The 25,046-nt window shown below is 44.0% G+C and overlaps 1 protein-coding gene across 2 annotated transcripts in view; it reads right to left on the reverse strand.

Moving 5' to 3' along the window:
* Positions 1-17,387, reverse strand: part of CNOT10 (CCR4-NOT transcription complex subunit 10) — a 59,369-nt gene extending 41,982 nt beyond the window's left edge. For both annotated transcript variants that reach the window (XM_074988333.1, XM_074988332.1), the window contains exons 1-4: positions 17,297-17,387; positions 3,878-3,972; positions 1,197-1,358; positions 263-413 (exon numbers count right to left, since the gene is read on the reverse strand). In XM_074988333.1, the coding sequence (XP_074844434.1) occupies positions 263-413; positions 1,197-1,358; positions 3,878-3,972; positions 17,297-17,318 (430 nt within the window). In that variant the 5' untranslated portion in view covers positions 17,319-17,387. The remainder of the gene's footprint in view (positions 1-262; positions 414-1,196; positions 1,359-3,877; positions 3,973-17,296) is intronic.
* Positions 17,388-25,046: the final 7,659 nt, after the last annotated feature.

A 25,046-nucleotide genomic window follows, 5' to 3' on the forward strand; every position in this document is an offset into this window, starting at 1 on the left:
TCTGAATCATGCTTCTTTTGATATATACATATATCACTACACATACAGCACAGTCTATTTCTAACATTCAGCTACTGTGCATGTCTCAATTGCTAACAGATCATTCAAACTTATGTAATACTACACTCTCTCTCTCTCTCAATAAGAAGAATCAAACACCAACGACCTTTAGGTCAAGATATAATATGACAGTCTGCAGCCATTAATCCAGAGGGGGATCAAAAATAAACAAGCAAACAGCTACGCCTCCCTGTATACACACCAAATGGTTCTATGAACTGGTAAAGCTTCTCTCCAACTGATATTGCTTCAGTATATTGACGCAGATGGTAAAGAATAACCGCTTGATTGTAGTAAAGCATGCTGTTTTCAACATCATCTAAGCCATCCATTTCTTCAACAGCTGAATGAACCTGCAAAAAAAGTAATTTGTTTTACTTAGATTTTCATATTCACTATGTCTAGGGGCAGGAGGGCTACCAATATTTGAAAACAACAGTTAAAAGTTATAGCCTGATCCATGTAAGACAATGAGAAGGAACCCAGTCTAGTAAGTGGGCTGCACAAGTGGCCCTCTCGTCATAACTGTGGGCTGCAAAATAGTTGTAACCAAGACAATCTTCTGGGACAGGGTACTTCTTCTCTCCCCACTTGTGTGCCTAGTGTTTGCAGGCTGTGCCAACTAAACCACTGCAGCACTTCAACCAGGTGCAGAGGGAGCACACGGCTCTTAGAATGTTGTATGCAATCAGCATGCACTTCACGTGCCCTTGCTTTAAGCGTGTGTCACTTTTGTTATACTGATATGGGAAAAAAAACTTGTGGACAAAAACTTGCAGAATCTGGCAATCCTGTGTATGAGAATGGTAAACAAAATGTCTCTTGGGCCATATGTAACAGCCCCAATGAGGCATACACTGCCCACCGTTTTGACGGAAAAGAATAAAGAATATGTCACCTAATTTGCATAGGCAATTAAATTTTATATGGTGTTAAGGGTAAGTATGCACGTAAACAAAGCATTTATAAAAATTAAAAGCAAAAAATAAAGCTACTTTAATACTTGAATTCTTTAGTATTCTATTTAACAGCTTCACAAATGATTTCCTGTTCCCTCAACTAATAGAGTATCCTACTAGGATGTAAAAGGAAGATGTTTCTTGAATTTAAGGAGCACCTCTCTATTCTTGCTTTACCTGATTCTTCAGTTGATTAAGTGTTTGTTTTAAGTTGTCTGTTGTAGTCTGGTTACTTTTACAGAACTCTGCGACAGCTGTATTCAAAATTATTTTGTAGTCATCTTTGTTTATTTCTTGCAAGCAGCTGAGGTGTTGCAGACAAGCATCATAATTTCCTGCCTATAAGTGGGTACACACAGCAACAATATACATTAGGGAAAAAAATAAGGTTTAATCAACAGGTCAGTAACTTTTTATGTTAAAAGCACTCTTTTTCAGTTTATAGAATAAAGCTGTATTTCCACTCTTTCCACCTTTAAAGGCAATTGTTTCCTGCTACCCTGAAACACATAACTAAAGGTGTTAGCAAAGATGTGCTGAAATGGAAGACTGATGAAGATTAATATGAAAACGAGTCTAAAAACTGAGGGCAAGATTCAAAGAAACAAAGAAATCTGTGAAATAAAAGTTGAAATGGAAGAATCCTAAAATTATTCGAATGGGAAGTATCTAATATATTCTTGCTTGTTTATATGAGCCCTGTGGAGTCTTGAAACTAAATACTTATTTTCCTTACTGAATTTTTATAATCAGTTCCCCAGTTGTGATGATGACCATCCTTTTTTGTTATTTTGGTGTCTCTTGTTTTAACCGTTCGGTGGGGGACACATCCAGGTGGGGAAACCATACCAAAGTGTTCATCCATGCAGACCAACAAAATAAAAAAATAAATACAGGTGAAGTCTGAGGTCTACCATGTTTAATAAAATATTTTACAATTTTAAATAAATAAAAATAAAAATAAATCTTTAAATAAAATATTTTACAATTCATTTGAGGACATGTGCAAGTAAGTTAGTACATACCAGCACCTCCTGACTTGCACATACTGATATAATTTCAAGTCCCCACTTACAGCCTGGCTTTTCATGACACAGCAAAACTCTCTGGCCTCCAAGGTGCAAGTAATTCCTATCCTAGACAGCAGGATTTCACAATAGTCAATTTCTCTCTCCCATCCAGTCATAGCCCTTTCTGCCCTGGGGAGCAAACTTCAGCAGCACCACCTGGAGGTGTTGCTGCTGAGGTTTAGGGAACCCTGTCCCTCCCTCCTGCTCCAGCCTCCAGTACTATACAGGAGTGATACACTGTTCTGGCCTCAAAGTTCTCTCCTCTCTCCATCCAGATGTTACTTCCTATCTGACTTGCCAGGCTTGGAGGTCCTTTGTCTATTCGGTCACCATTTGCTGCACTCCGAGTCCAACACTGTTCTCTTGTGTCTTGCTGAGCACACTGTAGCAAGATATTATCCAAACTCTTACTCTTTTCCCTTCTGCTGATCCTACTTCACTGAACCTCTTTGGGTTTCTCTCTCAGCATCCTTGTCACGAGCTCTGCCAGTAAGCATAAAGCAGCGCACAGAGAAAGAAACATTTGAAAGGGTTACTTATGGGCAACTAAGCAATACTGGCAACTGAAAGCATAGACGTGTCTCTGTCTTCCTTTGTCACAACTCCTTATAATTGGACGTGTTAAAGTCTTCTAGGTACAAAGACACTGTATCATGAGTGCATAAGAGAAGTGGACTAGGTCCATATTAGAATTAATAATAAAAGTAGCAGTAGGCCACTGAAAACTGGTTTGAATGATTTTATATTACCTCAAAAATCCTTTCCCACTATCCAAACAGAAAAATATGTTAAAGGTATCTAAGACAGGACAATAGGATGTGGAATCACTTGAGAACTGGGAAGGCAATAATCCAAGTGCCACTAGAGCCTATATTACAACAGTCTTGTTCACTTATATAAACAATATTGTATAAGGAATGTCTAAGCAATATTGACATAGGATATAAAAAATGAAAAAGGAGAATGGACATCCAAAATGAGCAACATAACCAAGTCAAATGATTTGGATAAAGTAGATATATCAGAAGAAAACTGATTCCTGCAATTCAGGATAGAAGAAAGTATGTACAAAGGAAAAACAAAAGGAAACAGACCTCCAATAGCCATAAGCTAAAGAACGGGAATGAAATATGAGGAGGTAAATAAAATTAAAAAGCTTGCAGCCTAAGTCTTCACATTATTAAATATATAAATAAAAACTTCGAGGAAGTACAGGATAAGGTAATGAACCCAAGTTATTAAACTGCCATGCACAAGTCCTTTATGTGGACATTAAACATCGTGTAGCATCCAGGTCACCTTTACTACAAAAGTATATTCATCAGGACAATGAAAATTATAAAGAAACTTCACTTTTAAAAAATATTTTGAAGTCCATAGATTGCTAGCTAAATGTACAGAAATGTGTCTTCAGTGAGTGCACACAAAGTTGATAAAACTGCCACAAAAGACCTGTATGCTTCTTTTACCCAATTCTCACAATTTATATAGCATTGATAGGACCTGAGCTCTGGCAACCAAGAGAAAAATTTGGTTATGTTTCTAGTTGCCCTAAATTCAAGAGCCCTAAACATAAGTCTACTTGCATTATATTTTAGATTAATCAAAGTGGACATCCCACTATTTTCCAATTAAATCTGCTACTTATTTAGATTTACATTATGTTGATACATTTACTATTTCTCTAAAACAAAAAAAAAGGGGAGGGGGGGAGAATTGGTTACCAGGTGATAGTTTAAATAATCAAATAATTTCAACAGAAATGTTTAAGTTCAAGCCTTTTCTTACAATGAAAGCTTGTAACGCACTGCTGGACAACTCCTTTTCCTGATCAGTAATCCCAGAGGAAGTAGCTGTTCCTTCATGTTTCTCAGTTCCCTGATCTGAAAAAACAAACGGAAGAGTAAAGAAAATTAAGATGCTTGCAGTTAAGTTTAATAAACACAGCTCAGACTTCCACTACACATTCAATTTCTCTCTCTTTTAATATCTTCTCTCTCATACAAAAACACCTTAAGCAATGATAGTAAAACTATTTACTAAATTCAGCTCTGAAGTGATAACACAATAACTTGTAAATCAAAATTTCACCCCTGCAAGCTAAAATTCCTCCTCTGAAAATCTGAAAAATTACCTTCCCTTGCTAAATTACTTCAAGTATAGACCTCACATCACCATTGACACATTTTACAACGTATCTTAAATAGAATAATTGAAAGCTGTACTCTCATACATAAAGATTGCATATTACATTTCACTCATAAAACTACAGAGTTTTTATATTCATAGAAAATAGCTGGCATAATATATTACTAGGATATTACTGAAGTAAGTTTATCTAACAGCATTATATTAAAAATATGCACACCGCATAGAAATCATACTCTTGAAACCTTTAAATTATATGAACTATCATGTTTTTCCACACTTGAAGATAAGTGTTTCCTATTTTTCATGTTTTGCTGTTTCAATTTTACTCATCTGTATTTTCTTGTAATTTTATTTGGCATGGGGAGCTCTCTGTAAATATGTTTTTTTCCTCTCACTAGACACTAACATCACAGATTAAAACACTAAAATTACACATTTACAGATTAAGACCTGTAAATTACACAGTGCCATCTACCGCACAATCACTGCCATATCTTAAGCACTCGCCATTGCCAATTCCCATACTATGAGAACAATAAATCCGCAATAACACCTTCGGACACTTAAGCTGCATCTACATGGCCCCTTCATTTCAGAAGAGGCACACAAATGCAGCCAATCAAAAATGCAAATGAAACGCAGCTACAAATCTCACATCTCATTTGCAAACTCCCATGTGATCACATTTCTGGAAGTGCTTTTTTTTTTTTTTTTTTTTTTTTTTTGAAAAAAATCCATGTAGAGCAGGTTCCTTTGGGGAAAAACCCCATTTTCAAACAATCCCTTCTTCCTGAAACAAATATTTTCCCCCCCCCAAAAAAATCACTTCTGGGAATACAACTGAAAGTATGCAAATGAAGAGCAAGATTTGTAAATCTGAGCTTCATTAGCATTTTCAATAGGCTGTATTTGCGTGCCCCTTCCAGAGATTTTAAAGAGGGAGTCTCAGCATGTTCAACGCTGGCACCAGCCCCTGTACCCTTGGCAGCTAGGCTGTTATGGGGGTGGGGGACATGCTTGTATGAGAGGGCGAGAAACTTCTTTTCTGCAGTTTAGATTTCTGCAGGAGCCCCCCTCCCTCCCTTCCCCACAGGGGGCATAGAGCCAGGGTCTTTCCTGCACCCAATCACATCATGTGGCTAGCCCCCAACCCAATAAAAAGACATGCCTGTTGCTCAGCATGGACCATGCTGCCAGGCAGCACATAGCCTGGATCGCGGGTAGTGAGGGCTCCAAAGCCAGGAAAGATTTTTGGCAGCTTGCTGCCAGCCAGGGAGGAGTCTCCCCCAGAAGCTAAGATTTTCAGGGACTTGCTGCCACCTGAGGGGATTACATCAATTGGTTCTGCAGCCACAGACCCCACACCCCTCCGTGCCCAAAGATTTTCAGGGGCTTGCTGCAGCTGGTGGGGCGGGGGGGGAGAGCCTCCCCCAGCAGCTAAGTTTTTCAGGGGCTTGCTGCCACTGGGAGGACCACGTCAACTGGCTCCGCAGCCAGAGACCCCACAACCCACTATGGCGATGAGGGAGGCCGTCCCACCCACACAGTCAATCGAGCCTGCTTCTCCCCTCCCCCACCTGATCAAGATGAAATTTGGCTAGCCCCATTCCCCGCATTGGACACCACTGTGTAGTGATGTGGGAAGCCAACAATCTTTTTCCTAACCTTTTATATCCTCTTTCTTCAAGCTTTGGCCCCCTTAGCACAGGGAAAGGTGGCTGGAGGGTCACTTGAGAAGACACAGACACCTTGCTTCAGTTGAAGCCTGTTACAGACACCTGCTGCTTTTTGTAAAATCTTCCATATTTCAGTTGTTTCTTATGCTATATCCCTCTCTTTCCTCAAGCTTTGGCCCCACTTAACACAGGGAAAAGTGGCCATAGAATCAGTTCAGAAGACACACACACCTACTGCTTTTTGTAAAATCTTTGTTATTTCAGTTATAAAAACAAGAGATTTCAGCTAATTTGGTGATCTTTGTTGATGCTTTCTTTCCAATCTTTGTTTCTTTTGGTAAATTTCTTATAAAATGGCCCCCTTAAAACAGGGATAAGTGGCTGGAGGGCCAGTTGAGATGACAGATTCCTGGGTGATCCCAGGGCACAGAAGCACTCATTTGTATACACATTTGGTGAACCCCACCCCCCACGTTGGGCATTTCTGTGTAATGAGCTGGAAAGCCAAAAACCTGCCTCGCAAAATCTCTTTTTTACAAATCTTTACTACAATATTCTTTGTTCAGTCTCTGCATTGCTCCTGTATTATTGTCAGGGATCATATGTAATCAAGGGAGAGCCTGGTAAGAAGACGCAGACACCTGCTGATTTTTGTAAAATCTTTGATAATTCAGTTACAGCTACAGTCATAAAAAGCAATTCAGTTACAGAAGCAAGAGATTTCAGTTCATTTGGCAATCTTTGTTAATGCCCTGCTTTTCCTTCTGAAAAAATGTCTGTTTGCTTTCCCTGGGAAGGAATTAGGGCAATGAAATGTGGGAAGAATGCACCACACACTCACAACCACTTGCGGGGCACTTTTCCCCCATGTTGCACCAGCAAAAATACTCCAAATGCTATGGGGATGAGGGAACTGTGGGATAGGGTCCCTCAATGCACTGCTGCAACAGTCAATGTTTGCCGATTGAGTGTGGCAGCAAGAAGTCAACTTTCAGATAGGGATGTGAGGATAGTCAAATTCATATATATACACAGCATTACAAAATCAATTTTAATAAATTCAAATTCATCTCATAGTATAGACGTAGCCTCAGTAAGACTCTCATTGGTTAAGCTTGCAAACAACAATACATCTCCTTTCATACCTGGAAGCAAGTTATACTGCATGCCGACCCAGGCAAAAAGAAGTGCCTTCAAAAGTTAATCGATTAACGTCAAAAATTTTACTCATGTCAAGATATGCAAAGTATAAAAACCTCAGCTCCTGAAAGATACCAAGCGACCTTAATACACACTTACTTCAGCCAGAGTTGGGATCTCTCAGCTCTTTGCCAGTGCTGCTCAGCAGCTAGGGGAGCGCATGAAGATTGCTTCTAGGGATGCTGTTCTAACCCGTAGGGGCTGGAGCTCTAGCAACCACCCTGCCCAGAGCAGTCCTTATCCACAGCAACGAGAGAAGGGGGAGGTGGGAGAAGAGAGCTGGATAAGCCACACCAGCCTGCCTGGGCTCCTTGGGCCATAGAATCATAGAAGTGTAGGACTGGAAGGGACCTTGAGAGGCCCATCGAGTCCAGCCCCCTGCCCTCATGGCAGGACCAAGCACTTTCTAGACCACCCCTGAAAGCCATCTATCTAACCTCTTCTTAAATAGCTCCAGTGATGGAGATTCTACCACCTCCCTTGGCAATTCGTTCCAGTGTTTGATCACCCTGACAGTTAGGAACTTTTTCCTAATGTCCAACCTGAACCTCCCCTGCTGCAATTTCAGTCCATTGCCTCTTGTTCTATCCTCAGACGCAAGGAAGAACAAGTTCCCTCCCTCACCCTTTATGACACCCTTTTAGATACCTGAAAACTGCTATCATGTCCCCCCTCAGTCTTCTCTTTTCCAAACTAAACAAGCCCAATTCTTTCAGCCTTTCTTCATAGGTCATGTTCTCTAGACCTTTGATCAGTCTCATTGCTCTCCTCTGGACCCTCTCCAATTTCTCCACATCCTTCCTAAACTGCGGTGCCTAGAACTGGACACAATACTCCAGCTGAGGCCTAACCAGCGCAGCGTAGAGCAGGAGAATGACTTCTCGTGTCTTGTTCACAACGTACCTGTTAATGCATCCTAGAATCATGTTTGCCTTTTTCGCAACAGCATCACACTGTTGACTCATATTTAGCTTGTGGTCCACTACAACCCCTAGATCCCTTTCTGTTGTACTCATTCCTAGGCAGTCCTTTCCCATGCTGGAGTACCTGACAATAGCAGGTCCCCGGCAGGCCACAGGCAGGAGAATTCCAGCCCAGCCCAAGCAGTCTTGACCCCTAGCATGCTATGGTCGGGAGGGGGGGGGGGGGGTGTTGGTAAAGAACAGGTGGGAGACCAGGTTAACTAATTAACCAATAACTAGGTTAACCAATTAAATGGGATTTTTCCATCTGTAATTGCTACCGCATTCCACCATGTTCTACCTATGAGGTAGAGGGTCCCAGAGCCTACATTGTAATTAAACAGCTTGGCAGAATGAGCTCTGTAAGCCTCTTAGCTGGCATGGGCCAGCTATTACCTTTTAGCTGCAGTGTATTCATGCCCATACTGGTGCTGATTCCTCTTTTAGATCCTGTGTTTCAGCACTGAGGGCAGAGAACTATCCAGTCTTGTGGCCCTCCACAAAACTAGAGAATAAAAGAACCTAGTAAATATTTCTGCTACAAATTACTTTTTGCACATGTATAGACAGCAAACCACTAACTAGTTTGGCACATATGACAAGATATCTAAGTGCAACTGTGCAAATATTCCTCTTTCACCATTCACCTTTCAAATTAGTTAACTAATTCCCCCAACTAATTATGAAAAATTTGAAACCAATATATTTGACTAAATAAGTAGAATGCATACAAAATAAATTGTCAAGTAGGAGGTTGAACCACCCTCCTCCCCACTTAACTCTGAAATAGATTTGGCCAAATATGCAAAAATATAAAGTTAATGATTGAACTGAGACCAGCTGTTAGATACTATTGCTCAGAAAAGTCAGCAGCTAAGTTAAACTGATGGGAGGGAAGAGAATTACGAAATTCAGATCTCCTTAAAGCCAAACCGAGTAAGTCCATTCATTTATGCCTATCAGTACAATATATCACAATTTTCACAAATCTTCCATTTATTAGTAACTTGGAGCACTTTGCTGGATGGGGGCAGCCCTCAGTGGCATGATGCATGTTCCCAGCCTTGGCACCTCCCTTATGGGTGGGAGGCCCCTTCAGTCCCTGGCCCATTTTCCAGGTTCCATAAGGCCCCAAGCCTTGAATCCCGCACTGGGGCCACTGTTGGGGTCACTCCGACTTGGCTCCTGCACTGGGGGGTGGGGGCTTTGCAGTTGCCCAGCTCCTTTAGAAGGCACTTAGGTGGCTGACCTTGCCCTGATCTCCCATATGCCATGTACTCCAGGGGTTCTCAGACTTCATGGCACCACAACCCTGTTCTGACAATAAAAATCACTACACAACCCCAGCAGATGGGACTGAAGCCTAAGCCTTTTCAGACCCTGTATGGGGGGTGGGGGAGTTGCAAAACCCAAGACCTGCTATCCCAGAGAGGGGCTTTGGCCTTGGGCTCTGTGGCTCGGGCTTTGGCCCCAGGCTCCAGCAAGCGTAACACAAGCCTGTAGGACCCCAATAAAAGGGTTGTGATGCAGTTTTAGAACCACTGATGTAGCCATTCCTTCACTACGCTGGTCATGACCAATTATGACAACACTCTACCATTACTTCTAGAATAATCTTTTCAAAGTTATTTCTCTCACTACTCTTGATGCGACTAAAATACAAACATCCATGTCTGGTAATTTCCTATATAAGGGTCCACTTCTCTGCAACGATATTTCTAACAAAGACATTTATTTTGGGGGGGGTTTTTCAATACAGGTAATAAACAAGAGTCTTCATCAGCACCCAGTTCCAAAAGCTTCTGTTTTCTTCTTGTCATTTGTGTTAACTACCCATGACGCACAGTTCCAAATCACTATGGAAAAATTAGGACTGTCACAAGTCACACTGTCATGCATTTTGAGACGCCATGTTTTTTTCCATACTTCCTAAAGGAAGCCTACAGCTGAAAGAACTATGCAAAGATACAAATTTTGCATTTACATCCACATGTGTAAAAATGAACTGCAGATATCTTCATCCATATCTGCAGATACCCATGGATATAAAGCAGATATCCACAGATTTGCAGGGCTATAACTATGTATAGCCTTCAAAACAAATACCTTGCTTGAAAAACCATTACACACAGGTGACAGACTGGTAGACTAGAATTACAATATATAAACCACTTTAATTTGGGATTTTTTTTTATTGTTAGTTTATACTCAGGACTACATATCTAACAAATCCAACAGCTGCCCCTACAATTTATTTAATAAATGCATAGGGGGAGGAAGGACAAAATCTTTAAAGAACCATCTGTGCTGTTTCTTACCCATTCTAACAAAATGGAAGCTGCAAAAAAATCTTGTTGTATCATGTCAGTTAAAAACCAGAAAATGTAATCCTCTTCTAAAGCAGTTAATTAACAACTACATAACCGAGAATTACTCTTATCATTATAAACTCAAACAGTAATTTAACTGTTTAACTGCAACCTGTTGTTGCAAAGAGGGACAACTCAATAGGCACAAAGGCAGCTCAGAGATGGGCTCTTACGTGGAACAGTCTGGTAAGGATGAAGGTAACAAATGATCCCTCTTTTTCAATTCTTAATAAAAGCAGAGCCCAATAAATCATTCCACTCATAACTGGGTAGCATTATAGTCTCTGTGTTATACTACCAACACTGAAAAATGACAAAGTTTTTGATACCTATGTTGATTAAAAAAATAGCGCTCTAGCTAGCAAGCAGAAAACCAAGAGCTATTTAAGATCCCTCTCAAAGGCTTTCGGTATGATGCAAAGTTTACTTGTGGATACAGAGTTCAAGTACTAGACAACTCCATATTTCCTAGATGTATTGCTGCAGCTCTTTTCTGGAGGAAGTAATATATTTCTCTTCTGAAAAAGTACGAAAGCACTACTAAAGACTCATTTTTAGACATTTGCTAAGTATAAAATATAAAGGATTATTAAATGCAGCTGTTAGCATTTCTAAACATCTAGTTTCCTCTGGAATGTTGTTAGAAACTGAATTCCCTGAAGACTTGCCTAGAGAAAACAAGCTGTGGGTTCGGTAGCCCTTATGTCAACATCTCACTTCACTTCTACTGCTGATCATTAAAACTCCAACCATATTCTTTAGTGGGACTGATGGTACAACTACTCATTCACCTTGGTTTTCATTAAATTTCTCAGTCTCCTCTAAGTTCAAACTATTAGTAAGCTCCACTGGCGAGAACAGTTTCTTACCAGAATGAGTTAGCATCCAATGCCACAGCTCTTCTTTGGTCTGACAAAAGAAATCTACTACTGCTGTGGGCAATGGTGAAGACTTCTTATCCCACATTACCTGTGGCTCATTCTCTGAAGTCAATGGAGCTCACTCCCCAAAACCTTCCCACTCCAAGAGTTAACAGACTCCATCTCCAAAGTTATTTCTATAAAATAGGTCCTAATCTAGATTAATCTCTCCATAATTGGTCCCATGCTGCACAAGACCATAAATCTTATAGCAAGGCACAGAAAACCACCATTCCTGCAAAGAATCAGCTGATTTGGTGAAAAAGCCAGTTAACGGTAAATTGACAAGTGTTAAATTGGAAATACAGAATCTCAAAAGCCTGAGAGCTCAAGGCTTATTGGTGGATTCATCACGCAAGAGTTCCCTGCAATGCAAGTTGTCTGCATCATCTGAGGCTGCCTTAAGGTTAGAGCAAGGGATTGATTGACCCATCGTGAAAAAACAGCATATGGCATCATGACACCATTTCACAATACCAAAATACTGGATTACCTGCATTTCCATGGAACCAGGGTTCACATGTACAAACATTCTTTTTTCTACTGTCTGAACTGAAAAGACTGTTGCTTATTAAGATAAGCATTCCCGCACACTGATTATAGAAACACTTCAAGCAACAGTCTCAGTTTATATAATAAAACCGCGTTTTCTTAATTTATCTACAGTAGAGATGGGCACATGAGAGTCCCAGTCGAAAAGTAAAATACTTATTCTTCAGTTAAAAGAAAAACTGGTTACACAATTGTTAAACTAAGAAAAAGCATCAGTTTCCCATTTGCTTTAAATGCTTCCTATGGAAGTCTGGATCACAGATAATCTACCAGTAAATATCTGTAAAGTTTCTCTTCACCATGAATGCCAAGTAAGATACTTAAATAAAAGCTGAAATTGTGATGTATTTTATAGACAAGCCTCTGTAATTATGAATAGTAACATTACAGGAAAAGAGCAACTTAATGGTCTTCATACCTAAACCCGCTTAGGTCTTGTCTACACAGCATGACGAAGTGTTTTAGAGGAGTGTGATTGGTAAAGCAGGCTAATGCGTAACAATCTAGGGCTATGTCTACAGGGCGGGCACTATTTCGGGATACAGTGGTATCCTGAAATGGCTGCCTGTGTCTGTGCAACAGGCCAGTTGTCTCTAAAGACTTTGAGATAATGGGTGTCCTATTCCCGCATCCCTGTGCACCTCATGCAATGAGGAGCACAGGAATGCCTTGAAATAGGGCTTTATTTTGGCACTTGGCACCATTTAGACAGTGCCACATGCCGAAATTGCCTCAAATAAGCTACGCATTTTGCCCATTTCAAGGTTACGGCGCCATGTAGACATAGCTTAGCTGCCCCGTGCAGACCAAACTGGAGTGTTCCAGCAGGTATCTAATTCGTGTTAATAGAGTTCTGTTTGAAGAAGGATCAAAACAGGGCAGTACATGAGAATGTTTTATAAATTGCCACTCTTCTGGGCTTTGCCAGAGCATGCAAACAAGCCCTAACCAAGAAGTTTAGTGAAGCATGATCCAGAGTCCCACTGGGAAGAATTTTATGTTAGAAAATTATACAAAACACAGATTTTTTAATGTATTTTTTAGACATTTTAGACACTCTATAATGTTTTCTTAAAGCATTCTTTACTTCTCACTTTTCCTTAACTCCTTGCCTTTCTTACCTTTTTCTGACAAATATGTTCTAAATATGTTTACAAGTTTAAGATAATCCCAGACATACCCTGCCACCCAACATCCACTCCTTTGCTGACATAGGTCTGTTGCTTCAGCTGCTGTAGGACTGACACAAGACATTTAAGGTACTTAGCCACATACAGTGGAGCAAACACCACTATACCCTACAGTCACTTGGATAACTGGAAATCCAAATGACACTGAAGACATGAATTTGAGTAACACACAGGACGCATATTCTCCCTTATACAAGGACACTGCCATCATCATCATCACTTGTTTGCCAGTTGCTTCCACTATTTTGCAAACATCACTTCTATCTACATATCTAAGTCTCAGCCAGTAAGCTGTGCAAGTCCCACGGATGGCCAGACTCTGGACTTGTGACAACTGCATAATTCAATGGACACAGAACTGAATGTCATCTGCATACTGATTTTATCGAAGTACACAATGCCTCTTAAGCAAACTGAACACGAGAATTGACACGGACACCCTTGCGTAAGCCCATAAGTGTGCCATTTAGGTAGGTGGGCAATTGTCCATTACAGGGGTGGGGAACCCCCAGCCTGCAGTCTGGATCTGGGCCATGGCTTGCCTGGATCCAGCCCCTGAGGATCAGGGCTCTCCTCCCCAGTATGTGACCTGTGGCGGGGTGGGGAGCCCCGAGCCTCATGGGCCAGAGTAAGGCAAGCCGGGGCTGGATTCAGTCTAAGGGCTCTGCCTGGTGGGGGCAGGAAGTGGCACCATGCAGCAATGCTACCACTTCTCCAGCCAGAGAAAGAGAAGTGGGAGCAGCAGTGGTAATCACAGTGCTGCTCAGAAGCTTTATCCCACCACTCTGATTGGCTGGAATTCCTGCAAATCAGAGAACGAGGGCAATGCCCGTGAGCAGTGGAGGAGGGAACAGAGATGTGAATTTGGAGGTGCCACATAGGTAAGCTGCACCCATCACACATACTCTGCATCTCTAGACCTTTCCTGCACCCCCTCCTGCCTAGGCCCCCATCCTGCTCCTGCCTCCTCCCTCCCAGATCCTGCACCTCAAACTGTCCTGCAGTCCCCTACCACACAGGCCTCCACCCCTTTCCTGCACCCCCTCCTGGTCATACCCGCCTCAGCCCACTCCTGCGGCCCTTTCCACACAGACCACCCATCAGCAGCCTGCTCCTGCACCTCACTCCTGCCCAGAACCTCCCAATTTCCAACCTATTCCTGCACCCTCCCTCCTGCCCAGATCCTGCACCCCAAGCCCACTCCCTCACAGCCCCCTCCCACACTGAACTCCTCATTTTTGGCCACACCCCAGAGCCAACAGTACCAGGCCTGGCCCCCCAAGGCTCTGGGCCTGGTGTGTGAGGGGAAGAAAGAGTCTCCTTTTTTGTTTTTCAGTCAGGGACATCAGTGGGGGGGGGGGGGGTTTGAGCGGTTTTGGAGGTTTTTTTGCTTCTCACTCCAACTCATCTATCTATGGGTCGGTGCCCCCCAACCCAAAAAACGGTTCCCCACCCCTAGTAGTCTGTTACTACTCTCGAACATTTCTGCAAGAAAAAATAAGGAAGACTCTTTGTTTATTCCATACTATCCAAACCCATCTCTGCTATGACAGGGGGTGGGTGGGTGGGTCTCTCTCTCTCTCTCTCTCTCTCTCTCACACACACACACACCGCTTAACATATAACCTTGAAGATCCTTCCAGTACCTAAGTAGAAAAACAAGAACATAGGACTTGCAGCTTTCAATTAAAGTTCAAACAGATCTATTCAGTGCAGTGTTCTAATAAATCGCATAAGTACTACCCATCATGCTGTATTTTTACAAAGAATATCTTAATTAAAATTGGATATAAATCCTATCTGCAGACATCTTAACAAAAACAAAAAAAACAAAAAAAAAATCCTTGTGACTTTAGCAGAATGGAACCTCAGTGTCAACAACTCTATGCCAGTTCCAACACTTAATTGTAAGTGAAGTTATTGTTCATAACTAGTGCCAGTTAAAAAACAATTACATCATGCCCCGTGGAAAATGACAAGGAAAAGTTTTTTTTCTAAACTGTGTGGCAATTATTGACTTTAACGATTAAAGTCAAAAACCTAAAAGATTCGGTTCACATTGACACTGCAGTGTCTCAGTTTTTGTACCTTATGTTCCCATTTTCATCTATGGGCTGGGGTCTCTGGCTGGACCCTCCACCCATCCACAAGAATTACTCTTTTTACCCGTGCAGTGATAAAGACAGTATGTCTTACTTTCTTCAGAAGCTACTGATGGCCAATTCAGTACTGCATGCAGGACACGGCAGCACTCCACACAATTTTAACTTGTGCTCCTTCTAAATAGATTCTCACGGTCAGCACAAAATCACCACGGGCATAAGTACACCTTGCATATTTCCCCTTTTATAGTGTTTGAGCTCCATCTTGCAGGGACAAAAGAACCACAAAACTAGTTTAGCTTCTTGGGAAAATGGGAAATCTTCAGGAGGCCTGCCCAGTGCAGCAGCAACTGTCAATGAAGGCTTATTTTGGGGCTCAGGGGAAGCATAGGCAGGAGGTTGTGTGTGGTCGGGGTGGTTTTACTCACTAAGGATACAAATTGGTTTTACTTATATTACTTCATGCATTATCTTTATTTTTAGTGAGGGATAGGGATGGTCCTTGGTCTTCCATCCAAACTGTGACCAGAACTGAGTTTACAGAGGGTAAGTCCACTCTCAGAGGCCATACTAAATTTTTCAAAAAGCAATACATTTTTAGCATCTTCCAAATCCATACTCCCAAATTTAGGGAATTAAAGCCACACATTTTCCAGGAATATTTTTTAAAGTAAACATTTGCTGAAATACTTCATAAAACTTCTGAATCAATAGTTCTCTGAATTACGTGTAATCAGCCTAGGGAATTTGCTTCTGCAGCAGACAAATTAATCCAAATTTTTAAACAGAGCTAGTATGACAGTACAGCAGCTCTCAACCAAGCATATGAAACCCACCGGGGTCACACAGAAATCTTCCAGGGAGTACATCAACTCATCTAGATACATGCCTGCTTTTATAACAGCCTGTATACAAAAAAAGCCACTAGCAAAGTCAGCACCAACTAAAATGTCCAACAGACATCTTGTTCACACTAAGACATCCTGTGGCACCTTATAGACTAACAGGTATTTTGGAGCATAAGCTTTCATGGGCAAAGACCCGCTTCATCAGACGCATCTGATGCACAGGGCTTCTTGCTGTTCTCCAAGATAGACTAATACTGCTACCCCTCTGATACTTGTTCACACTGTTCTTCTATATGCCATAGACTAAAATGGAAGTGCACTATTTATAATGCCAACTGATGTATTTTATAACTACAGACTAGAAACGGGAAAGCTGGTAATTTTTCAATAGCAGCGTGCTAGTGCATTTTTATAGTCTTGTGTCTGATTATTTGTAAGCAAGGCCTTTTTAACCAAGGTGAAACTGGCAGACACACAAGACAAAGCAGACTCCCGGAAAGGGTATGTTAGTCTGGAAAGGCTGACAAGTACCAGAGAGGTAGCCAGGTTAGTCTGTATCTGCAAAAACAACCAGAAGTCCTGTGGCACCTTAGAGACTAATGCATATTTTGGAGCATAAGCTTTTGTGGACAAAGACCCGCTTTGTCAGGCGTTAGTCTCTAAGGTGTCACGGGACTTCTGGTTTTGGAGAGACACCACCATAGCGTGAGTAGCCACCTGGGAAGCCACACAAGGGGAAGTGACAGGGCTCCTCAAACCCCATTCGGCTAAGAGGCCGGTGGCGGGCGAGCAGGTGGCGGGAGATGCTGCCCGTGGTGGGCAGAGGGTCTGCTGCCCGGGCGCCGCCCCAGGCAGGGCATCCCCGAGGCAGGGCATCCCCCAGGCGGCTCCCACCCCATCACCCCCCCGGGGCCCGGGGCCCACCCCCGCCCCACGGAGCCGGGCAACTGCGGAGCCCCGAAGCGGTCCCGGCCAAGGCTCGGAGCCTCCCCCGTGGACTGATGGGAGACTCTCGCCCCCCAGGAAGACGCCCGGACAGGGAAGCGTGTCAGGGCTTCCCCCGGCGGAAGGACCCAACGCTCCGGTTCCACTTCGCGCGGCGGCTGCTTATACCCCTCCACTAGGACGCGGCACAGGCCTACACCGCAGCTCTAGCGGTATCCCTGCGCGGAGAGGAGTGAGTCCCGGAACAAAGGAGGCCGGAGCCCGGGGTCAGCGGGGCGCTGTCCGTACTCACCGACCGCCTTGTCCGCCGCCATGGCTGCCTTCCTCGCGCGAGATACCTGGACGAAGGGTGAATGAACACCGGCCCCCTTCGGGGAGGCTGGCCCCGCCTCTTCCGCCTGAGGCCCCGCCCCTTGAAGCCGGGAGGGGTTTCGGGCCGCAGAACGCAGCTGCCTCCCGGGCCGGCCGCTGACGGAGCTGCTCGGCCGACCTCATGCTGACGTAGCGAGCGAGGCCTACGCCGCAGTGCCGGGACTCTACCCCAGTGGGGCGCTGTGCTGCGGTTCTCTTTGCTGCTGGCCCGTCCCGCCCCGCCCGCGCTGGGTGGTTGTTGTCACTCGCACAGCTGCTGAGGTGCCTCTGGACCCGTCCTCCCTTCCCCTGCCCTGCCCTGCCCTGCCGCGCGCCGGGCTCATTGCCCCTCCCCTCCCGCGCGCCGGCGTGTGCGCAGGGCACCCCAGTCATCTTCCGCCCCAGGAGCAGGACTCTACACTTCTCCTTATTGAACCACATTAGATTTCTTTTGGCCCAGTCCTCCAATTTATCCAGGTCCCTCTGGATTCTCTCTCTACACTCCAGCGTATCTACCTCTCCCCCTAGTTTTGTGTCATCCGCAAACTTGCTGAGGGTGCAACTCAGTCCCTCATCAAGGTCATTAATAAAGATGTTGAATAACACCAGCCCCAGAACTGAGCCTTGCCACGCTCCGCTTGAAACAGACCGACATCCAGATACTGAGACATTGACCACTACCCGTTGGGCCCGACCATCAAGCCAGCTTTCTAGCCATCTTATAGTCCAAGGATCCAATCCATATTTCCTTAACTTATGGACAAGAATGTTGTGGGAGACCGTATCAAAAGCCTTGCTGAAGTCAAGGTATATCACATCCACTGATTTCCCTATGTCCACAGAGCTTGTTACCTCATCATAGAGGCTAATCAGATTGGTCAGGCAGGACTTGCCCCTGGTGAATCCATGTTGGCTACTTTTGATCACTTTCCCCTCCTCCAAGTGCTTCAAAATGGATTCCTTGAGGATTCCCTCCATTATTTTCCCAGGGATTGAGGTAAGGCTGACGGGTCTATCGTTCCCTGGATTGTCCTTCTTTACCTTTTTAAAGATGGGCACTACGTTTGCCTTCTTCCAGTCATCCGGTATCTCCCCCGATCTCCAAGAGTCTTCAAGGATAATGGCCAAAGATTCAGCAATGACCTCTGCCAATTCCCTCAGTACCCTGGGGTGCATTAAATCCAGACCCATGGACTTGTGCACATCTAGTTTTTCTAGATAGCTCACAACTTGTTCCTTCCCCACAGATGGCTGCCCTCCACCTTCCCATACTGCATCATCTAGGACCATCATGGGGAAGTTGACTTTGACCATGAAGACTGAGGCAAAAAGAGCATTGAGTACTTCAGCTTTTCCTGCATCATCTGTCACTAGGTTACCTCCCTCATCCAGTAATGGCCCCACTCCTTCTCTGATAACCCGTTTATTGTTCACCTGCCTGTAGAAACCCTTCTTGTTACTCTTCGCATCCCTTGCCAGCTGCATTTCCAATTGTGCTTTCCCTTTCCTGATTAGTGCCCCGCATTCTCCAGCGATATGTTTATAGTCCTCCTTAGTCAACTGTCCACGTTTCCATTTCTTGTATGCATCCTTTCTGAGTTTAAGCTGACTAAGGATTTCCCTGTTAAGCCAAGCTGGTTGCCTACCATGTTTGTATTTCTTACTACGCAGCGGGATTGTTTGTTCCTGTGCCTTCAGTAAGACTTCTTTAAAATACTTCCAGTTCTCTTCAACTCTTTTCTCCTTCATCTTTGTTTCCCAAGAGATCCTGCTCATCTGGTCTCTTAGAGAGTCAAAGTCTTCTCTTCTGAAATCAAGGGTCTGTATGTTACTGCTCACCCTTCTTCCTTTCGTCCGGATCCTGAAATCTACGATCCCACAGTCGCTGCAGCCCAGGTTCCCTCCCACTTCTATTTCTTCTACTAGTTCTTCCCTGTTTGTGAGCAGCAGGTCAAGTTGCGCATGGCCCCTGGTTGGTTCCTTCAGAACTTGTACCAAGAAGTTATCCCCAACATTCTCCAAAAACTTCCTGGATTGTCTGTGTGCTGCTGTATTGGTCTCCTAACAAATGTCCGGATGATTAAAGTCTCCCATGAGAACCAGGGCGTGTGATTTGGAAGCTTCACTAAGCTGCCTGAAGAAAGCCTCATCTATCTCCTCTCCCTGATCTGGTGGTTTATAACAGACACCAACTACAACATCACCTCTGTTACTTCCACCTCTAAGCTTAACCCAAAGACACTTAACTGGATTTTCTCCTTCCTCATACTGGAGCTCTGAGCAATCATACCGGTACCTCACACAGAGTGCAACTCCTCCTCCTTTTCTCCCCTGTCTGTCCTTCCTAAACAATTTATAACCTTCCATGACCGTGCTCCAGTTATGCAAATTATCCCACCAAGTCTCCGTTATTCCAGCCACCTCATACTTGTGTGACTGTGCCAGGGCCTCTAATTCTTCCTGTTTGTTCCCCAGGCTTCTGGCATTAGTGTACAAGCATCTTAGAGAAGGGCCCAATTGGCCCACTTTCTCCTCTTCACCCAGGAAACCCACTTGAGTGTTGCCTCCTCCTTCCCCACTTACCTCCGGGCTTGTGTCACCGTCTCCCGACAAACCTAGTTTAAAGCCCTCCTCACTAGGTTTGCAAGCCTGCCCGCAAAGATGCTCTTTCCTGTTTTAGTGAGGTGGATCCTGTCTCTTCTCAGCAATCCCTGTTCACAAAACAGAATCTCATGGTCAAAGAAACCAAATCCTTCCCTGCTACGCCACCTATGCAACCATGCATTTACCTCTGTGATTCAACGATCCCTCTGCGGACCCCTTCCTTCCACAGGGAGGATAGATGAGAAGACCACCTGTGCTCCGTATTCCTTGATCTTTCTCCCGAGGGTTATGTAGTCTGCCGTGATCTCATCAAAGTTGTTCTTGGCTGTATCATTGGTTCCTACATGAAGAAGTAGGAAGGGATAATAGTCTACAGGTTGAAGAATTTTTGGCAGCGACTCTGTAATATCCCAAATTCTAGCTCCAGGCAAGCAGCAAACTTGCCATGATTCTAGGTCCAGGCGGCAGATGGATGCCTCCGTCCCTCTTCGGAGGGAGTCCCCAACCACCACCACTCGTCTTTTTCATCCACATGCATGGCTCCAGCTCAACTCCCCTGCCCTGGTTCAAACCCCCATGCACAGCTCAGGTTCAACCCTGCCCCCTGCAGCTCCAGTTCAACTGCCCAACCCCCTCCGCCCGCATCTCCAGTTCAACCCCATGTGCAGCTCTGGTTGAAACCCCCTGCCCCAGTTCAAACCCCCTGCAGCCCAGCTCTGGCTCACTCCCTGCCCACCTGTGGCTCTGGCTCAACTCCACCCCTGCAGCCCTAGCCCACCTCTGGCTTAACCCCCCTGCCTCTACTCCCACAGCAAGAACCCACCTTCAGGGTTAAACCTCCCCAACTGCCCCCCGTCCAACTACAAGACTTATCTTTCAGAAAGAGTTCTGAGTGCTCCTACTGCTTCCCCAGCTGCAGAATGTGCATTCCGCTGGGGAGAAAAGCCACCCCCCAACTTATGTGAAATTCAAGTTACATGAGGGTTGTGTGGGAACACAACCCTCATGTAACTTGAGGGACTACTGTATTGAGAAATACCATATTATGCAAGAAAAGGAACTGTTCCAAGTATTAGCCATTATAATCAATTTTCCTGCTTCTCCATCATTTATTTGGTTATTAAGGTCTCCACCAATTATATATTTACTTTGACACCATTAACTAATAACAGAGAGGTAGCCATGTTAGTCTGTATTCTAACAAAAGAAAACAGCAGTCATGTAGCACTTTAGAGACTAACAGAGCAATTTATTAGGAGATGAGCTTTCGTGGGACGAAGTGGGTCTGTCTCACAAAACCTAATCACCTAATAAATCATTTTGTTACTCTTTAAAGTGCTACATAACTATTGTTTTGCTTTGTTACCATTAACTAAGTCATCTAATTCTAGATTATCTAGCATTTTTATGTAGGTTGTAAACAATAATAGGTTCCTATAAAGGTGATATTATTCAGAGGAATCTCAACAAAGTCGTACTCAAAACTTCACTTCAGTATATCTATTTCAACATAACTAAGATCTTCCTTTGTTAATATACAGATCCCTCCTCCTTTTGTTATTCTATCTGATCTGATTATGTCTTACCCTGAAAGTTTTAACACAAGTTTTTTAACGAATCATATTTCTTGTATACTATGTCAGGTTTTCCATTTCAAAAACATTTTTCTTTAACTCCTGACAAAGTGTTGGTAAACAATATGTGTTCAAGCAAATAACTGTTAAAACCATGTTGTTTAAACTGCATTATTGTCTTCATTTAAAAATGCATGAATTCAGACTTTTGTGAAACTGCCTATATGCACATACTTTTTTGATGCCTTTGTTGTAAATTTTATTCTTTTTCTTCTACCCTGTCTGTAAAGGGTAATTTATCACTTTCATCATAAATGTTATAAATTTCCCTTACATTATCTTTCCTGCCCTGAACTGTGCATTGTTGTACCAGTAGCTATTGTCCTACTCCGGTATTTTCCTCCTTCTCCACGCTCCTCTGCACCCCTTTTAATTTTATCCTCCATCATGCTTAATGGAACACTATACATTACCCTTCTTGCTTCTATCACATATTTAGGTAGCTGAAAAATTACTTTTATTTTTCCTACAAATGGTGTTTCAGGAAGTGTATCAGACTGTTCCTTATATGTACATTCTAATAAATCACATCCTGGATTCTACTCCCGCACCAGAGGACAGCAAGGACATCACCTATATCTCAAACTGGCAAGGAGGCACCAATGTGTCACACATAGGGGACCTGTGCGACATGGACATCATTACACGTGCCTTTCACCTCCTGACCTGCCCCAATGCTAGAGTGCATAACATCATAGAGAATGCCATGTGGAAGCGGATCACCAGGGCCCTCTCCACTCAGGACCTCGCCACCTACCTGAGCAGTTCTTTTGAGGGTGAGTTCAGGAAAGACTGGAGGAAACTGTCTTCGCTCTGGTCCCATGCCCACAATGCCACACGGGGAACAGTATCAAATGGCGCTGGGTTTGGAGTGAGGAGGGGCAGGAGCTGTGTGTGCTGGTCCCCCGCATCACCAGCACAGGCCACCCCATCGTCACCCCCCCAGCCAGGACCATTCTGGAGAGGGTCCACAAGGACAAGGTGTTTGAGGTAACCAGCAAGTGGGATGCCAGTAATCACTTCCTTCACGCTGGCACCTTCAGTTGCTTCACTGACTGGCACTTCATCCACTGCACCCACCTGAACTGCATCCCAGTCAGAGGTGCCATCTGATATGGTGACCGAGACAAGAGATGCAGGAGATGCAGTTACATCAAGTAGACCCTGCCTCATGTCCTGTGCAGTTGCCAGATCCACTCCAGGGACTGGCAGCTCCACTGCAACGCCATCCAGGACCGCCTCGTTGCTGCCCTGCGAAAGGAACTGAGCACCATCACTGTGAACTCGCCCATCCACGGTGCCAACAGCCTGCTCAGGTCAGACATCCTCATCACCGATGAGTGAGTAAAAATATCACCATAGTGGGCATCACTGTCCCCTTCGAGAACCAGAGCACCCTTCCGAGTGGCCTGGGAAAAAAAGATTGAGAAGTACACCCCCCGGGTTGACACTCTTCGATCCTGGGGCTACACTGTCAAGATCTGCATCCCACTGGTGGGGGTCCTAGGTGCTTGGGACCCCCACAGTGAGGCAGTACTAGATGCCTGCAGCATTGGCCACTGTTTTGGCTGCCTTGTCTGTTGGCTGATGGTATCTGATGCCATCAGGTGGTCTAGGGACATTTACCCGGAGCATATCATGGGCCATCATCAGTACCAGGAAAAGTAAGCAACCTGTTTCCCCAACAACACATATTACAGCCTGCTTACCATCCACAGACCCTCCTCCTCCACAGATAAGGACCATGACCTTTAACTAGAGAGGTCTGAGTGGTCTGCCCACCCAGGAGAGACACGGACAGGGACTCTTTACCATTTACACCCCACAGGCTGTGTCTCTCCACAGGTGCGAGACCACGTGGGACTCCAGAAGACGACTGAGACTTTGATGAGGGACACAGTCAGGGATCACTCCTAGGGCCCTCTTTGATGGTCTGCAGTCTTTCCCCCTAATAACCTTTGCCTGGTCACCCACCGAGGACGGACTCAGCAGGGGACACATCTCTCTTTCTCTCCCCCCACAACTTTGCTTCCTTCCACAGGCGCCAGAACAGAAGAGCAACAGAACAGCAACCGACTGCAACTGTGACTGAAGACAAGAGACAACCGCTGAGGGACAAGCTCAGGGATCACCACCGTTGATAAATAAAACAACAACAATGGAACAGGAAATCAGTGGATTATTAATGCTGGAACTTCCTGAATAAAACTTTTGTGGTGGTAATTCCTGAAAAGAAGTAACAATCCTTCTTCCCAACCTTTGTACTTGCCTTCAAAATACTGTATAACTCTTCCTCTCCCCTCACCTGCTTCTTTATTCTACTTTTTAATACACTAGTTCATTATGTTTGTCTCATTTTCCTCTCCTGAAATATCCAGTATTATCCTCCTTGTAATTAGTCCAGTTCTTGGGAGCAGGTGAATTCTGTTTTGTGCAGAACTCACTTAGGGTGCGAAACAGAAATTGCTTTATGCCACATTTGCAGCTTCTCAGTTTTGGTGTTGGCCAGAAGCAGTCTCCAGTGTCAGTGCTGTTGAACCTCACAGTATTTGGGGAAGTAAAACTAGAATATTCATATTTATACAATAGAATCACAGAATCATAGAACCTTAGAACTGGAAAGGACCTCGAGGTCATCAAGTCCCGTCCCCTGCCCTCACATAGGACCAAGCACCATCTATACCATCCGTGTTAGATATTTATCTAACCTGTTCTTTAATGTCTCCAATGGTGGAGATTCTACAACCACAGTATGCAACTTATTCCAGTAATTAACCACTGTGACAGGAAATTTTTCCTAATGCCCAATGTAAACCTCCCTTGCTGCAATTTAAGCCTATTGCTTCTTGTCCTATTTTCAGAGGCAAAAGAAAATAATTTTTCTCCCTTCTCCTTGTAATACACTTATAGGTAGTTGAAAGTTGCTGTCATGTCCCCTCTCAGCCTTCTCTTTTCCAAACTAAACAAACCCGATTCTTTTAATCTTCTCTCATAGGTTGTATTTTTTAGACCTTTAGTCGCTCTGCTCTAGACCTTTTTCAGTTTGTCCACATCTTTCCTAAAATGAGGGGCCCAGAACTGAACACAGTACTCTAGCTGAGGCCTAATCTGTGCAGAGTAGAGAGGAAGAATCACTTCTCATGTCTTGCTGACAACATGCATTCAGTGCAGAATGTATTAAATGATCCCCTGTGCAAAGGGCTACCACAGTCTTTGTTCCACTAAAGTCCCATTTAAGTGTTTAAAATAGGAGTTAAGAAAGATTTGACTGGTACTTTGCACAGAGGAGCATTTCAGCATAGGTATGTTAGGGACAAATCCTCAATGAGGCAAAACTTCCATTAAGTTCAAGGTCCATGTGAGTAAGAGCTAAAAGATCTGGTCCTTTACTTGTTGAAATATTTGATGCAATCAAATGAAATGTCCCCTAGTAACTGGTAGATTCAAAGCACT

This window comes from Carettochelys insculpta, chromosome 2 (assembly GCF_033958435.1).
Source record: "Carettochelys insculpta isolate YL-2023 chromosome 2, ASM3395843v1, whole genome shotgun sequence".
NCBI classification, from domain to species: Eukaryota; Metazoa; Chordata; order Testudines; family Carettochelyidae; genus Carettochelys; species Carettochelys insculpta.